This window comes from Bubalus kerabau, chromosome 18 (genome assembly GCF_029407905.1).
Source record: "Bubalus kerabau isolate K-KA32 ecotype Philippines breed swamp buffalo chromosome 18, PCC_UOA_SB_1v2, whole genome shotgun sequence".
Taxonomy (NCBI): Eukaryota; Metazoa; Chordata; class Mammalia; order Artiodactyla; family Bovidae; genus Bubalus; species Bubalus kerabau.
Genome location: NC_073641.1, coordinates 6,014,295 through 6,032,951, shown reverse-complemented (window position 1 = coordinate 6,032,951; position 18,657 = coordinate 6,014,295). Strand labels below are relative to the sequence as shown.

Below are 18,657 nucleotides of genomic sequence, written 5' to 3'. Positions count from 1 at the left end.
CCAACTCTATAATTTGAATTTGAATCATTGAACTGTACACTTATAATGGGTGAATTTTATGGTGCATAAATTTTACTTCAGTAAGTCTATTGAAAAATTTGAAGGGGGACAGTGTGGGGACAGATGCCCCCTCTCTTGGCAGGAGATGTCACACAAGGGCAGAAAATCACTTCTGATTGGGCATCTGCTCTTTATCAGACATGACCTTGTTTCGTCCCTCCAGTAACTTTGAGGAGGAGGTTTTCTTTTTCCTTTTGTGTTGATGAGAAAATGGAGACCTAGTAAAGTTACTTGCAGTAACAGTGTTGGAGGCTTTGAGAGTTAAACCCGAGCTTTTTAGGACTCAGCACTCACATACCCCTTACTGCCTCTCTAAGAAAGTACTTGGCCACCTGATGCAAAGAGCTGACTCATTGGAAAAGACCCTGATACTGGGAAAGATTGAGGGCAGGAGGAGAAGGGGACGACAGAGGATGAGACAGCTGAATGGCATCACCGACTCAATAGACATGAGTTTGAGCAAGCTCCGGGAGTTGGTGATGGACGGGGAGGCCTGGCATGCTGCAGTCCATGGGGTCACAAAGAGCTGGACACGACTGAGCGACTGAACGACAACAATGAGAAAGTACAAATTCAAGAGGCCGAAAGAGTCAAGCACATGTTTCATAGAAATAGACTTCCCTCTCCTAAGGGTGCCTTTAAAAGAGATGGGGATGAGGGGCAGGGCCAGTCTCTCAGGCACAAAGAAACCACTTCTGCCTCCCAGATCTCAGAGGAAGATTCAGATCTTCCTCTCTTTGTCCTTTTCCAAATCTCTAGAGCCTGAAATTCCTTTGTCCAGGCCCTGCCGGCAGAAACTTCGTACTCTGGAGTCATCTTAGCCAACTAGCAAGTTCTACCTGGTACCTTCCCAGAAAGTGTTATCTCTCAGCCCATATGCATTCTCCTGCTTCTTCCCCAGCCCACCCAATTTCTCTCCAGAGTCACACCTTCTTCTCACACCCGGGGTTCCCAGAACCCCTGGACACTTGATTTGGAAGAGGAAGTATAAAATGCTGGAGGAGTAAGGGACAGCGGCAGCTGCCTGCATCTGCTCTGCTTGGAGCAGTCCAGAGATCATGAATTGACCTGGATTAACCATAGGAGAGAAACTGCTTATGTTATATGAGTCACGTAGAAGTTACCACCCCAGCTATTAATGCAGCATAAGAAACAGAGCAGATATTTGGGGAGTTTGGTTGGCCAGATTCCCTGAACTTGGCTTCAGGGACACTGCCCTCCTGGAAGGAGATGAAACCTTACGCCTTTTATCTCAAGGCCTGTGGAGTCTTTTAGAGACTGCATAGACCTCTATGTAACATTTGGGCTCTGTTATTGACATCGTTGTGAGCTGACTTAAGCCAATTTGATCTATCTCTGTTTTAGCATTATTTTGGTAGAAATTGGGCAGTTTCCAATAGATGAAGATAGAAGAGGGCTGTAGATGTCCCTAAAACTGCCTACCAGCTAAGAAGTAACTTGATGCTCCATTAGACCTGTTATAAAGTTCCGGTGTTTAACGTAATAGGCTGTCAGCAGAAAGATAGACTAACCATTGCAACAGAATAGAGAACCCCAAAACAGATCCATGTGTATTTGGACACTCTGATACTAACAAAAGCAGCTTTGTAGATCATTGAGGAAAGGCAGGATTCCTCAGTATATGCATGTCCATATTGGAAAAAAAACAAACAGGATAACTCCTGCCTCACACTACACATATAATCATTTCCAAATACATTAAAGACTTAAATGTAAGAGGCAATTATAAAAGATTTTAGAAAATAAAAATAGGAAAATTCCTCATAATCTCAAGGTATTGAGGGACTTCTAAAGACACAAAAAGTTCCAAGCATAAAAAGATTGATTTATCGGACTACATGAAGTTCAAGAACTTCTGTTCATCAAAAGACACAATGAAAACAAGACTCAGCCAAATCCTGCCCCACACGCAAGCATTTGTTACCAAGCAGTTCCCTCAACAGCTTCTCGAGTTGTTCTGTAAATTCGGTGAAATACCAGCTGTCTTGTCTGACACCACTTTGCATGAAAGTTTTCTCAAGACAGATGCAATGATATCGTAGTGGCAGGATCAGCTAATCCTAACCATGGTGTGACAGTAAAATCTTCAGGAAGAGGCCGAACACAGAGGATTCAGAATCCAAGAGCCAGGACACCATGTCGAAGGGTGTTTAATGCTGGGCTCAGCGCGTTCTGTTCATGCAAGGGCCATCCCTCATGTTGCCAGTGAAGAAAATTATTTCTGACGGCTGTTACGCTAGTGGATAGAGGCTGTGGTCTTGGTCAGAGGGGGATATACCTGAAGCCCCAAAGTTGCCTTTTCTGAAGTGAGAACTTGTGATTAGTCTATTACTTGCTAAAGTGTTCATTCCTGATGAAGGTCCTTCAGATATTAACTCACCATTATTAGAGTATAGGTTACATTAACACACACACATGCATTCCTATGAGTTTGTGAGTGTATATGCTCATGTCATAGTACTTAATTTTTTTATTTTATTCAAGTATAATTGATTTACAGTGTTTTGTTAATATCTGCTGTACAGCAAAATGACTCCGGTATGCACATATGTGTTCTTTTTCATAGTTTTCCATTATGGTTTATTGCACGATATTGAATATAGTTCCCCGTGCTATCCAGTAGGACCTTGTTATTTAACCACCCTATATATAATAGTTTCTATCTGCTAATCCCAAACTCCCAATCTATCCCTCCCCCACTGCCTCTACTGTGCTGTAGGCAGTGTGGGGACTTCCCTGGTGGCCCAGATGGTAAAGAATTTGCCTCCAATGTGGGAGACCCAGGTTCCATTGCTGGGTTGGGAAGATCCTCTGCAGAAGGGAATGGCTACCCATGCAGTATTCTTGCCTGGAGAATTCTATGGACAGAGGAGCCTGGCAGGCTACAAGCCAGGGGGTCACAAAAAGCTGAACGTGACTGAGCAACTAACAAGAAAAACATAGGCAGTGTAACAACACTGTTTATCAGACTCCAGTCCCTCAGACCTCACCTGAAGGTTCTTATCATATTCAACCACCTGTATTACTATTAGTATTTTTCTTTAATTATTCACTTTTTTACCTTTTTTAAGAATATATATTTTAGAGGAAATTTTATAGCACAATCATAATATAAAACTGATTTCACTTACCCCAAAAGTAAAAATTAAATCAGTGATGCAACAGCAACAAGAAATATTTTTAAATCTAGCCAGCTGCTGTTACCTACTATTGGAGGAAGATCTGCAAAGCCTGGTCCTGCTCGTGGGAAGCAAGTTGGGAAGTACTTTCTTCTAGGAATTTTATTGTTTCAGTCTTACATTTAAGTCTTTAGTCCATTTTTAGTTGGTTTTTTGCATGGTATAAGATAAGGGCGCAATTTCATTTTTTTTGCATATGGGTATCAGTTCTCCCAGTGCCATTTTTTTAAGAGATTGTCCTGTCCCTGTATGTATTCTTGGCGCCTTTGTTGAGGATCAGTTAACCACATGCATGGCTTTATTTCAGGACTCTTGGCAATGATCTCGTGGATATGGCACCAAAAGTGCAGGGAACAGAAACGAAAATAAAGAAGTGGGAATAAATCAAACTAAAATACTTCTGCACAACAAAGTATACAATCTATAGAGTAAAAAGGCAGGCTACCAGATGGGAAATCACATATTTGCAAATCACATATCTGATAAGCGGTTAATCCCCCAAATATGTAAAGAACTCATACATCTCAATAAACAAAAAGAACTAATAGCCCAATTTTTAAATAGGCTGCTGCTGCTGCTGCTAAGTCGCTTCAGTCGTGTCCAACTCTGCGCGACCCCATAGACAGCAGCCCACCAGGCTCCCCCATCCCTGGGATTCTCCAGGCAAGAACACTGGAGTGGGTTGCCATTTCCTTCTCCAATGCATGAAACTGAAAAGTGAAAGTGAAGTCTCTCAGTTGTGTCTGACTCTTAGCGACCCCATGGACTGCAGCCTACCAGGCTCCTCTGTCCATGAGATTTTACAGGCAAGAGTACTGGAGTGGGGTGCCATCGCCTTAATGGCTTGAATTTCTCCAGAGAAGATACACAAGTGACCGATAGGTATATGAAAAGTTGCTCAGCGTCACTAATCATCAGGGAAATGCAAATCAAAACCACAATATAATATCACCTCACGTCTGTCAGGATGGCTGGTATCAAAAACAACGGCAACAAGACAACATGCTGGTGAGGATACAGGGAAATTGGAACCCTCGCACACCGTGCTGGAGCGCAAAGTGCAGCCGCTATGGAAAACAGTATGGAGGGTCCTCAAAAAATTAAAAATAGAGCTGTCGTGTAGTCAAGCAATCCTATTTCTGGGTATTTGTCAAAGGAATTGAAATCGGGATCTGAAAGCGATGTTAACACACCCGTGTTCATTGCAGCACTGTTGACCGTAGCCAAGATGTAGAAGCAACCTAAATGTGGCGTGTGCATACAGTGGAATACTATTCAGCCCATACAAAGAAGAAATCCAGCAATACACAGCACCAGGGGTAAACCTTAAGCCCGTTATCCTACGTGCAATAAGCCAGTCACAGAAAGATCAAATACTGTATGGTTCCACTCACTCGAGACATCTAAAATAGTCAGATTTGTAGAATCAAAGAGTAAAATGTTTGGGACGTCCCTGGCCATCCAGTGGCTAAGACTCCAGCACTTCCAATGCAGGGAGCACAGTTTCCATCCCTGGTCGGGGAGCTAAGGTCCTGAATGCTGCAGGTGTGACCTAAAAAGAGAAGAGGTGAAACAGTGGTTTCCAGGGGCTGGTGGGAGAGAAAAGTGAGGAGTTAGTAATCAATAGGCACAAGGTTTCAGTCAAGCAAGAAGAATCAGCTCTAGAAATCTGCTGTACGGCAGCCAACAGTCCTGTGCTGTGCGCTTAAAATTTTGTTGAAGACACAAACTCTCTCTCTAGCTGAGGCACTGTTACTGAACTGAATCACCTTCACCCCGGAAGCAAGCAGCACACTGTTGTTCTTGGTACAGTCCAGAGGCCCAAAGGGTTAACCACATGTTTATCAAGCAGCTAGTGTATGATAAACACTTGCTCACTTGTTCTGTAGCACAAGTAACCGTCCAGGTAGGGTGTTACTTATTTCCGTTTTACAGACTGAAGCTCAGAGGTGCCAGAATGTGGCCAACGCAGACCCAGGACCTGTCTGACGTTACACAGACAAGCAGGACTTGCTCTCCTCATCTCTCCTTGTGCCCTATGTCAAGTAGCCACATCTATCCATTCCACGGGGAACAGAACCAGAGTTTTCCTGGAACTGTGGTTCTCTGTCATTACTGACCAAACACGAAATGATTCTGGGGTATTTCAGAAGCAGAACTGTTGCTGTGCCCCGGGTCATGTTTTTGGAAGTATCAAAGCATTTGGAGCCGCCCTTTATGAGCAACTTGGATTTATTTTATGCTTCAGGGGTTTGGTTGGGCTTTTACGTCTTTAGGAATTGCTCAGAAACAGAGAACGTGGTCTTGTCTTCTGTGGGCCTCGTTGACCCTTCTTCACTGGTCCTTTGGGATCTCTGCCCATTTTAGCAGATAGACCCCCTCCAGGCAGAGACTGTGGCCACCTCCAGGCCTCATCCTCATTTATCCAGCAGACACTTTGGACCAGATATCAAGGCCCTCTCGGCACTGTCGAGGCACCTAGGGAAGGTACAGGAGGAAACCCTCTGTAGATTTGAGGTAGAGGAGCTGGAGTCAGCTCCTTTGGCCCCCACGTAGCCTAGTTAACCTCCCCAGAACCTCCATTTCCCCATCTCTAGAGTGGGCCAGCCCTCTCAGGATGATATGACATGATGCAGACAGATGTATTTTAGGAGCCGTCAAGTGCTGAGCCCACAGAAAGGGAATGTGGTGTTTGCAGTCTGGGGGGAGCCGCAAGATTTCTGCCCACGAGGCAGCCAGGACACACCACAGTCCAGCACAGTATGATCAGCTCCTTCATTATGTGGTTCCAATTGCAAGAACTGCAGGATTTCAGAGGAAAGAGCGACCCACAGGGAGCCCCAGGACAGCATGAGAATAAATACTGTTCCAAACCAGAAAGAGGGTCAGAAATGGGAGGTGGGGGGGTGGTATCCGTTTTCTCCCTCTTGAGCTCTCTGCCTCTGGCCTGGATAAGACTGGTTCTGGGAAGTTGCTGCAGGGCAGAAGATACTTATGCAAGGCTAATAAAAAATATCAGTGAGTCACAGATACCAGGCCCTTCAAGCCAACATCCTTTATCCTTCTATCCTTATCCATTGTAGAAAGTTGACAGTGACCAGGAAGGCACACTACTAAAACATGTCCACCCACTTCTCCACTTTAGATTTGGGCCAGGTCATACATCAGGAGAAGGCAATGGCAACCCACTCCAGTACTCTTGCCTGGAAAATCCCATGGATAGAGGAGCCTGGTAGGCTGCAGTCCATGGGGTCGCGAAGAGTCAGACACAACTGAGCGACTTCACTTTAACTTTTCAGTTTCATGCATTGGAGAAGGAAATGGCAACCCACTCCAGTGTTCTTGCCTGGAGAATACCAGGGACGGGAGAGCCTGGTGGGCTGCCGTCTATGGGATCACACAGAGTCGGACACGACTGAAGCTACTTAGCAGCAGCAGCATACATCAGGAGAAGGGAGGTGACTTAAAGTCAGATCCTGACTCAAAGGTCCTGTTGGATCAGCAGCCCACTTGAATCTCAAGGGGTAAATTAACAAATGTGTCATATACATACAATGGAATACCGGTTAGCCTTGAAAAGGAAGGAGATTCTGGCACACTGCATACAATGTGGGTGAACCTTGAGGTCCTGATGCTAAGTGAACCAGCCAGTCAAAAGAAGACAAGTACTGTGTGATTGCCCTCATATGAACGAGGTGCCTGCAACAGTCAGATGTGTACACACAGAAAGTGAAATGCGGTGCCCGGTCAGGAGGGGAGTGGAGAGCTGTTATTTGCTGGGTGCGGGGTTGCAGTCTCCCAGGATGAGAAGAGACCTGTGGATGGTGATGATGGTCCCACCCCAGCGTGACTGTACTCAATGCCACTGAATGGACACGTAAAAATGATCAAGATGGTGATGATGTTATGTATATTTTACCACAACTAAAACTTCTTTAAAACCAGAAAGATAAATCATGGAGGGGCAAAATACCCCCTGAAAATGCTGTAGAAGGTGCCACAATCGAGACCCCCCAGCCATTTCTCCATAGTCCATCATCGTCCATGGTAGGGTTAGAAAATCACTTCGTGTGGGGATGGCTTTTAGAGCCTTGTTTCACAGGAATTACAAGACAAATCTTTTTCACTCCAGACTCAACACTCAGCATGGTAAGAAGGCATAGGAGAAGCACCAGGGAATGAGGCCTTCTGCGGGGAGAGCAGGGTCCTGCCTCACTCCATAGCACAGCCGTGCTGTTTAAATTCCAGTATCTGCACTGGCCCTCTCCCTGCTCGGAAGTTTATAATAAAGTGTGTACATGAAATAGCTCTACTGCACTCAGATTTGCATCCTCAGAACCTGTGCCAGAGGGGGTTTAAGTGAATATTTGCTAAATTAAGTTGTTTATTCATTTTGGAGCCATGGTCTTTGTTTCAGATCCTTTCATGATGGGATGTACCCTGTAATTCTGTCCTGTTTGACCCAGAAATCAGTCAGTGCTGGGCATAAGTAAATGTCTGTTGAATCATTGAATAGCTGTTGGTAGATAAATCAGCATAAGAAATGCCTGGGTCCACTTTGTGTCCTCCCCCCACCCCCGCTGCCTCCTTATCTAACTGGTTGGGACAGTTGAGGCTCCTTAAAATGATGAGCCACAGGGGCAGATGAACATGGACATGAGCAGTGGGACGTCCTGGGTATTTCAACCTCTCTGACCTCTACCTAAATCATAAAATAGTCACTTCGCTTGACCCCTCAGATCCGTGAGTTAGGACACGTGGGCGGGTCACATTGGAGACAACCTAATTGTTACCAGTCAGTAGGCCGCTAGTTGAATAAAGCCTGAGATTTCTATCCAGCAGACACTGAGTGTCCCGTAGAGACGGTGATATAGAGAAATAATGACAGGGCATGAAGTTCACAATTTTTAAAAGCATTTTTATTGAAGTTTAGTTGATTTACAATGTAGTGCTAGTTTCTGGTGTACAGCAAAGTGGTTTAGCTATATGCGTATATATATATATATATTCTTTTTCATATCCTGTTCTATTATGGTTTATTGCAAGATGTTGAATATAGTTCCCTGTGCTCTATAGGACCTTGTTCACAATTTATTGTTTTGTCTAAATATGTACATATTATTTGTCAAAGTATGCCTGTAATATATGTGTGTATATATTCTATGTGTGTGTGTTCCCTAAGCCAGCCATGGAGCATCACCAGGAAACTTGCTAGAATTGCACATTCTCAGGCCCCACTCCAGACCTACTGAATCTGAAACTCTGGGGGGTGGGTGATCATGATGGAGTCTTGACTTTCTGCATCCCGACCCCTCTTCCCTTCCGTTGAGCTCGCCTGCCTGTCTCTTCCCCAGGCCCTGATCCAGCTGCCCCCGTATATCTCCCAGTGTGATGAGGTGCTACAGTTCTTTGAAACAAGACCGGAGGACCTGAATCCCCCCAAAGAGTAAGTTGGTTTGTGGATCTCCCTCAGGCACGTTCTCAAAGCCCTCCTTCCTGCCGGACCAGCCAGCCCAGGATCAATACAGGAAAGCTAAGTAAAAACGGAACTAGATTCTCTCATTGGAGCCCCTGCCAGGCCTTACCTCTTATGGCCTCCTCAGTGACCACAGGCGGCGTAGGTGAGTTTTACAGGTGAAGGACGCCGGCCGCATGCACCTCTGAAATCCCTAACGCCCTACGCTCCCCATGGCACGTGAACGGGAGACGGTGAGCCCCCGAGGTGGGACCGTGTGCCCTGTCCTCGAGGGCGGATGTGCACACGACCACCGGGGGTGTGAGTGAGGGAGACCCCGTGGAGGCCCCGTTGCTAGCAAGTGGCGGGACCAGGGTGTGGTCCTGTTCTCCTGCAGCAGACAGCCTGCGTGGCCCTCCCCTCCCCCTCCACCCCGCAACGTGCAGTGCACATCGCATAGAACCCAACACCCCCTGCCCTCCGGCCTTCTCGTGCCAGCAGTGGGTGGCACCCGCAGGAAACGCTGACTTATGCACGGTGCTTTTTTAAAAAAGCCCTTTTGGGGGAAGAGGCCTCCTGCCTGTTTGCAGAAAGAAGGGATCTGTCTAATGGAGAAGTCACAGTAGAGGGAGTGGAGGACACAGATCACAGGTGCTGGGCTGTCGTGGGTCCTAGGAGCAAGAGCTGACAGGCTTGGGGGTCCACTGGGACCCTGGCAGGAAGAGCTGAGAAGTTCCAGCCAGGCACAGTTTTGGGAGGAGTGCGAATGTTCCTCTTAGCTCGGAGCATAACTCACTGCCCAGAGCAGCAGCAGTGAGCCAGGCTCTCATGGGTTCAGTATTAGGTGGGGCTCGAAAGACCCACATTGCCTTCTGGAAGTGAATCTGGTGAAGACACAAAGCTTAGTTTTTCAATAGTCCTGTAAGGTGAAAGCAGCAAAGAGTTCTAACAAGTAGAATCAAGCCATTTATACACACTCACAGAGCGACATGCAGAATCAGGTTTGGAGGTCACCCAAAGTGAGCTGCTCACTCAGGACTAATGGCTTAACTATCCACAGGTGATAAACTTAACTTTCTGTAATAAATATCGTTTCCTGTGACAAGCCCAGCATAAGTGAATATACCTTCTCAGAGACAGCCTACAGAAGTATGGGGGCTATTTCATAAGGGACCCCAGTAAATCTTTTGAACCAGAACATCACAAGGGAATGCCTTGCCAACCCGTGGATTTTTTTGGAAAGATGCAGAATAAGTATAAATCTGCTCTTGGGCCTGCAGCCCATCCTGGCTGATATTTCCGTTCCTGGTGTCTTCATCATTTACGCCTGGTCAACATTCCCCAGCTTTTATGGACAGAACAAGACATGGTGAAATATTCTCAAGGGATCTTTGTCTGCAGTGCTCCCAGGCAGTCGAGTTAAACTGTCAAGTTCAGGCTTGTAGCCTGTGGCTTTGAGTCTCATTTCTGGGAGAGGTGAATCAAAGGATATGGAGCATAGCGTGTTCGGTTCCTACTTCATTGTCTCACAGAATTGCCAGGGAGGAGTTGTCATTCCATTTTACAGGTGAGGAAGTTGAGGTTCACGGTAATGAGAGACACTTGCCCAAGGTCACACAGTTTGGGAGAGGTGAGGTGACTCTTCCCCAGGTCTCCCTGAGTCTGAATGTAAGCTCTGTGTATACCTTCCACCAAAGGGACAACCAGACTAAAGAGAAAGAGTCTGGGTTTGCAATCAGGTACATCCAGGTTCAAATCTTGCCTCTACCACACATGGGCTGTGTAGCCTTGGGCCTTGATTTCCATCCCTGTGAAATGGGAATAGCAATGTATCTTATGGTTATAGTGATGATGGAGTGGCTACCACAAGTAGAAATTCCAGGAACCTGCCAAGAGCTCAAAAAGTGGTGGCCCATGGTATTTTTTCCTCTCTGGGTGCCCAGCCATAGCTGTTTATATCCCAGAGTTGTCCAGGATGCCCCTCGGTAGGCCCTCACCGGGAGGATTGCTGGGCCACTGTTAAGCTGAGTGGCTCTGGGCAGGCTGCTCCTCACGCCTGCTCCCCTCTCCTGTCTCATGGGGTGGATCTGATTGCACCTCCCTTGCAGCTTTGCTCAAGAGTCCAATGACAAGATGCAGAGAAAAGTGCTTGGCCAGCACTCTACAAACCAGACTCGGTACCCACGGGAGGAAGGGCAAAACGCCAGCCCCTGAGGGGCAGATCTGACCTGGGTGTGGCTTCCCTGGGCCACTGGATTCTATAACATCCAGATTTTCTTCTGCCTCATCTCAGCATCCCAGGGATTTTAACTTTGAGGAGGATCACAGAACATTTAGAGAACCCAATAAATGCTTTCTTCCTTCTCAAAAAAAAAAACAAAAAACGCCCCAGTTTCTGGAGGTCCTCAGTTCTGTCAGATCCCATTCAGGGACCTGAAGTTAAGAACTGCCACCCAGGTGCCCCTTGTGAGTGTTAACACTCGCATGTCCTCAGCCTCCTGCTTGGCGAGAGTGGTGTGTGCATCCCCAGCCTCTGAGCAGGCCTCACCCCAGCTCATCTGCAGAGATGGGCAAGGGCCAGGCCTGGGGCAGCCTGCTGTGCTGGAGAAGAGTCTGGCCACTTCTGTGCAGGAAGGAAGGACGCTGCGGCATGCGGGGTGGAAGCCAGCCCCCTAGAGGGCCCGGGGTGTCAGGGAGGCTGGTGCCATGGCATGACCTTCCCCACTTACTGGCTGGCTCGGGCTGGCAGAAGGAACACAGGACTGGGAGGTCTAAACCCAGTGCTGTTCCCAGTTAGGAGTGCCAGCATTGTTCATCCATTCAGGAAATAGGTATCGAGGGCCTGCCCACTGCCAGGCCCAAGGGCTGGGCACGGGGGACATGGAGATGACGTGGCAGATGCAGTCTGTGCCCACAGGGCACTTCTGGTCTGCTGGCCAGGCAGCCAGCTGTTCCCCCCGGGCAGAGCGACCCCCTCTCCTCCCCTCCCGCCCCACTGACTTCATCTGTGAAATGAGACCACGTCCCCTGCCCCACCCACATTATGGGGTTACCGGGAGACTGAACAGAAATAACAATGGGGAGATTAGGACATGATCAGTGCTGGTTTTCTGGAGTTTGGGGGCTGAAATCATGATGGTGCCCCCTGGGTATTATTAGAAAATTCTAAACATAGATTTTCTCCAGTTTCCTGGAGTTAGAGTTTTGTTCTTATACTTTTCAGGTGAATCCGTTTCCTCACTTCTTGGGTGGAAATAATAGTACTGTCATTATTGACAAAGGAATTGGTTCCAGGGCCCCACACAGATACCAAAATCCATGGATGCTTAAGTCCCTTATAGAAAATGGTGCAGTGTTTGCATGAAACCCACACGCATCCTCTCATATACATTAAATCATCTCCAGATTACTTATAATACCTGATGCAATATAAATGCTCTGTAAATAGTTGCCAGGCACACAGCAAATATAAGTGTTGCTTTTTGGAACTTTCTGGAAATTTTTTTCCAAACATTTTCAATCCAGGGTTGGTTGACTCCATGGATGTGGGACCCACAGTCATTGTGAGGTTTGGCTGTATGTGTGAAGGGCTTAGCACAGTGCCTGGCACATAGTAGGTACACAGTTTTCACATCTCCTTGGCTGTCAGGGCCAAGATGCTTGGATTCTGCAATCTTTTATGAGATGCTAAGAAAGAAGCTAGTTGGTCTGTTTGGTTGTAGTATGTCCCTGGAAGGAGTGGGTACCGTGTGTAGATGCTTGTTCTCCTATGGGAGGACCAGAGTCTTTTCTCGCAGGCCTTCCAGATGGCTCTCCCATCCCCCACATCTCCGGGCGAAACCCCGCAGAGACAGGGTCAACCCATTCAAGTGAGTTAATTTCCTAAATGTTTCCCACAAGTGCCACCCACACTGAAAGCCTGGAAAACAATCCCAGTTCTTGCCTTGGGGAGCCTTACAGGCTGGTGGGCACTTTTTTGAGCTAGAAAAGAGGCAAGCTGGTTGGCATTAAAGTTCAAGAGTAAGAAACTCTTAAAAAAAAAAAAAAAGAAGCTCTTGACTCGTGGTTGGAAGGGGAAAATCTCTTTGCTCGGTTTTTCTGTTGGTTTTACTGTTGTATATAGTAAGGAATATTTTGTTATTTATATAGTAAGGAATTAGCTTTGCTGTATTTGTTGTAAATATTTGTCCCTTTTATCATGCATTTATATTTTGTTTCTGGATTTTATGATGTGCGTAAGTTTTATATTTTTGCAAAGTCAAATCCGGTGCCCAGTTTTTTCAGTTGTGACTTCTTTCACTTGCTTTCGGTCTAAGAAGGGCAGTTACCATTCAGACACAAGATAGTTCCCTTAATTTTTTTCTAGTTGATTTATGGTTTGGGGTTTCTTTTAATATTTACTCATTAAATCGATTAGCATTCATTTCAACTGACGGTATGTGCTGAGAATCTAAAGTTTTTTTCTACAGCTATAACCTTTTGAGTGCTGGAAGAAATCTTACTGCTCCAATTATTTAAAAACAAAAAATAAAAAAGACCACAACCTATAGTGTTTAATGATCATTTCCGTTTCTTCCCTCAGGAATAATACAAGAGAAAAATAGCACCTGCCCTCAGGAGATTTCTAGACTTGTGGGAAAGGCTGTGTGAGCATGTGAACACATGTGTGCATGCACACACACAAACACACCCGCAAATAAGAACATGCACTAAAAATACAAAACACAGCCTAGACTGTACTCCCCCAAAGCACAAAGTAACAGCTAAGATAAGCTGACCGGCATCCTGCGAAGTGTGTCTATCTGGTTCCCAGAGGTTTCCTGGAAGGAAAGGGAAGTTTCCTATCTGTCTATCCATTCCCTGCTTTGTGACCTTGGACAAATGACTTGACATCTCTGAGTTTCTCTTTCCTCATTAGTAAAGTGGGCGTAGCTAACCTTGCTCACATCTTGGTGAAGCAATATCCTGCTCGTAAAGGGTGATAATGGTGTCAGGCATATGACAGATACTTTCCTAGTGATGCCTTCCTGTCCTTAAGCCAGACTTTGAAGAGGAAGGAAGGGAGGAAAGAAGGAAGGAAGGAAGTTAGTTGCTGAGAGCCCAAGAGGTGGCTCTGGGGCCACAGTAGACAGCGTCACCTAGCTGTTGTTGTTTAGGGAGTAATGAATTGTGAGGGAGCCGCTCAGTGGCGTTAGTCCCTTGATCAAGCCTCTGATGCTCAGCCCTGAGTAAGGGCTTGCAGTGGAGATTGGGAGATTTGACCAGCATTTCTAAGCAAAGACATCATGGGTTCCAAATGGTGCTTTTAAAGGGAGGGTTTTTGCTGCCATACCTGGGAAAACTTGGGATCACCCTAAGCAAGTCGCACAGAGGAAATAGTGTGCTTGTGTGAGCCCACACCAGCTGCTGCTTGACCCCGAGAGCCCCCTGCCGCCCCCACTCCCCGCTCCAGCTGGGCCAGTGCAGCGGCGGCGGCGGGGACACGGCAGGACGGGAGCCGGCATTTCAGGCGTCCCGTACCACGATCCAGGTCACAGCCTGGACAGCCATGCGGGCAGAGGGCGCTCTGCTTAAAAGCAGACTTTAGAGGCCTTTGCTGGTGTGTCCTGAACCCGGCCGTTTTAAGGATAGCTCCTCCCGCAGGACTGTCCGGGGCTTGGTCAGAGAGTGAGCTCCAGCCAGGCCTGCTGGGTTCCAGTCCTGGGAGAAGCGCCTCACCTCTGTGGGCCTCCGTGTCTCCACCTGCAGAGTGGAGTGATGGGAGGGTCCTGGGGGTCAGTCCAGGTACAGCGCTCCGACCAGGACCCTGTCCAAAGTGGACGGCAGGGACTGTGAGCAGGGAGATTCCCGTCACCCTCGCCTTCCCCCACACAGGGTGTGACACTGGGCCTCGCTGGACAACGCCTGGCCAGAGGACATCACTCCTGACCGGCCCAGCCCTGCTGCTGCTTCCAGACATGCAGAAGGGCAGCCTCAGGCTCCAGAGCTTAGCTCCCCGCTCCCCAACTTTTCAGATTACACCAAAACATTATTAAAAAACCCAGACTTTAAAATCAGACACTGAATAGACATTTCTTCAGAAAAGATACAGAAATGGCCTGTGAGCATATGAAAAGATGCTCAGCATCCTTAGGCATCAGAAAATGCAAGTCCCAACCACAGGGAGATACCACTTCATACCCACTATCGTGGCTGGACTCAGAAAGATAAGACAGTAACAAGTGGTGTTGAGGACATGGAGCAATTGAAACCTACTTACGTTGCTGCTGAGAATGTAAACGGTGTAGCCTCTGTGGGAGACAGCCTGACAATTCCTCAAAAATTAAACCTAGAGTTACTGTTTCATCAGCGATTCCATCTCTATGTATATAACCAAGAGAAATAAAAATATGTACATGAAAATTTGTGTACACTGTTCATAAAGCATTATTCATAATAGCCAAAAAGTGGAAACCACCCAAATGTCCATGAACAGATAGAGTGTGATTTATCCACATAATGGTATCCCATTGAATAATATCTTATTCAGCCATAAAATGGAATGGAACACTGATGTGAGCTACCACATGGATGACCCTTGAAAACATTATGTTACATGGAGGAAACCAGTCACAGGCCACCTATTGTATGATTCCATTCATAGTGCACGTCCAGAATAGACAGAGCCTTAGAGACAGCAAGCGTGTTAATAGTTGTCAAGGGCTGGAAGGAATGGCAATGGAGAGGAGCTGCTAAGGGGTACGGGGTTTCTTTTTAGATGAAAATTTCCTGGAATTTGATGGTGGCAGTGGTTGCACAATTTTGTGAAAATACTAAAAAAAACAGTGAATTCTATACTTTAAAAGTATGAAATTTATGACAAGTGAATTGTATCTCAATCCTTAAAAATTTAGACAGACTTGGATTCAGACCCTGGCCATGCTGCTTGCAAGCTGTGTGACCTTGTGCGAGTTAGTTAGCCTCTCTGTGTCTCAATTTCCTCATCCATAAAATGGGCGTTTAGAGAGCACTTATTTCTGAGGGTTATTATGAGTATTAAGTGAGTGAACTCAAAATACGTAGCAGGATCCTGGCACAAGTTAACAGCATTTATCAGGAATTTAGTGGTAAGTATTAGCTAATACCGCTGTTGCCACAATATCTCTCTCAACCCAACCATCTCATCTTACTTTCTGTAACACTGGACAGCTCTTTACTAATGGGATAATTTACTTAAAAGTATGTTGTAAACCCTCATTTGTAACATTGTGTTCATAACGCAGTTGTGTGTATAAACTCTGCCGTGGTTCACAAGTATAAAACGTGATTGCTCATTCTGTATGGGTTCCAGCCCGTAATGGTGTCCTGGGTGTCGCCATGAGGGAGGGGTGCAATGTATTCCCCTCACCACCAAGAGTTTCCTGCCCCAGTTGTTCAGCTCAGGGCACTGCTCAGGGTAGGCAAGGCCGCCCCCGAGCCTGATGAGGTGGCCTCAGGCCCCGTGCAGCGTGGGGGTCTACCTCCTGATTTCAGATTGCATACCCACCCCTGCCCATCAACTCCCTGGAGCCCCCTCCTCTACAGAGTGCAGATGCTGTCCCCAGGGCACCAGAGCAAAAGGAGAAAATTAAAAGGAACTCCTTCTTTTAAGGAGGTCTGGGTCCCTGGGGCTGACGTGGATCTTACGTTCATTCACTGGAGATGTTGTGGGAGGGAAAAGTCTCCTTTTCCTAATGGAATAACTTGTAGCAATACACAAGAGATACTGACTCATTACTCTTCCCCACCCCCATTCTTTCCTATACAGGGAACATGTTGGGAAAAAGAAATCTGGTAAGAATATTTTCCATTTCTTCTATTGCTTTGATGTTTAGTATACCCCTACTGAGCGATGTCCCAGGCCCTGGGCACCACATGGGGGATACAGCGATGGGATGGATGGATGGATGGATGGATGGATGGATAGATGGATAATGAGGAGCAGTTGGGGCTGAGGGGACAGCATGCAAGCTCAGAAATGCGAGTGTGCAGTAGATTTGGGCCTGATCCATTTGCCAGCCTCCGTGCCAGGCCTGTCTGTGAGCTTCCTTCAATCAGCCACTGATGTGGGCAGTGAAGACTGCTCTTGCAGGCAGCTCCCATACTCACTTCCACATAGTCAGTTCTCTGCCTTCTTAATGCACTTTCATTCCCTGGACAGCATGACTCTTTCATCAGGAGCAATTGTGGAAAAAAAGAAGGTGAGATTTTGAGTATGTGCAGAGGAAAGATTGAGTTCTCACAGACCTGGGGTTGATAAGCTCAGATTCACAATCGCCCAACTTTATCCTCCTGCAGCCCAAGAACATCCTGCATGTCTGCAAAGGCCCAAGCCTGTGCCACATCTGGAGGCAACATGGCCTTCAGAGCTTTCCAGAGTTCTAAATTCTTTTATTTATCTAGAACTCCAAGAAGTTTGAGGGGGTTGATAAGGAAGAGGGGAGAGGAGGCCAAGCAGAGATCCCCGAAGTGAAAAAGGATGCCTTCTTTATGATGGGCCTCAGTTTCCTCATCTGTAAAATGGGGATAAGGATAGTATTCTACCTTGTAGGATTATTATAGGATTTATTAATATAATAATATGTAAAGCACTTAGAACTGTGTGTGGCATGCACTAAGGATATATATGCTCTTTTTATGCTACTATTACTCATTCAACGCACAAAGGTGTTCTCATCCAGCATCAGTAATAATGCCAAATTCAACATCTTTTATCCCTTTACTTCCCCCTGGATACCAGGCCTGTGGTCAGCTTTACAGGCCCCAAGGCTATTCTTGCAGGGAAAAGTAGAAAAGAACTGCATCTCTTTGCCTTAAGGTATGGGGTCATGCATGAACTCCAGCCTTTCCCCCATCAGTCTGTTTATAGCTCTGCTTTCTTGCTTAATAGGTACTGGCCGGAGCCGTGACATCCTGCTAAAGCTACAAATAGCCCTTGAACCCTGAGGATAATGATAGGTTTCTTAGAAAAGAGCAGAGAGGAGAAGAGAAGCAGACAGTCTTAGGCCGGTCATAGTGTTTCTGGCTTTGAGTGTGCGGAGACTTTCTTGGAGTGGACGGGTGGGAGGGAGGGAGGAAACAGACAGCTCTGGTTGGTGAAAACCAAGGTATTCAGTCAGAACAGGCTTAATGAGGGGACCGGTCTGGAGAAGAAAGAAGGAGCTCTATAATTTGTGGTGACCACTGTTACATCATTCACCTGCAATGATGGGGGACGGATTTATTTATAGTTCAACTGGGTGGAAAATAGCATCTTTCTTCATTCAGACTAAGAATCCTTGCTGGGATTAGCCTTATTTTTTTATCTGACCTTTGAACACTTCCTTTAAGTTAGAACAAGCCTCCCTGATTAAATTCAAAAAGGATTTAATGTTGACAGCCCAAGCCCTGTAGTTTCTATGCCAGAATTGTGAGTTGGAGAAGGCTTATCTCTCCAGAATGGGCCTGTTGTGGCTGGCTGGCTGGTTCCTGCAGACGTTGGCTAATGTGGTCTCAAATTCTGCTCATCCTGCAGGAAAAAAAAATCCTCTTACCAAAATTTAACAGAGCATGTGATTATTTAAGGACCATCTATTTCTGCTTTTTCTACCCTTTACTTATCGAAGTAGTCTCTTGTTTGGGGGCTCTTTCAGCAAGACAGACAGTATAGTGAATTTCTAGAAATAAAGTCCTGCTTTACCATTACTCATCAGTTAAAAAATTCTAAAGCTACCATCATGAAGAAAAAAAAAAAAAAGAGCCAAACAGAAAGCTTTTGTGGTGGTGAAAGCTATTATCTTTTGAGGATATTTTATAGTATAATACTTCCTTAATGATAAAATTGCCCTTCCACTGTCAAAGCTCCTCCTTTCTCCTGACCTTTCCCTTCTCTCTTGTTCCCTGCTGAACCACAGGATTGACATTTCTTATCTAGAAATACTTTGG

General features: G+C 46.3%; 1 protein-coding gene across 1 annotated transcript in view; it reads left to right on the top strand.

The window, feature by feature from the left end:
* SH3PXD2B (SH3 and PX domains 2B) overlaps positions 1-18,657 on the top strand; it is a 119,618-nt gene that overhangs the window by 61,053 nt on the left and 39,908 nt on the right. The window contains exons 5-6 of the mRNA XM_055554636.1: positions 8,615-8,706; positions 16,502-16,527. Of these exons, the coding sequence (XP_055410611.1) occupies positions 8,615-8,706; positions 16,502-16,527 (118 nt within the window). The remainder of the gene's footprint in view (positions 1-8,614; positions 8,707-16,501; positions 16,528-18,657) is intronic.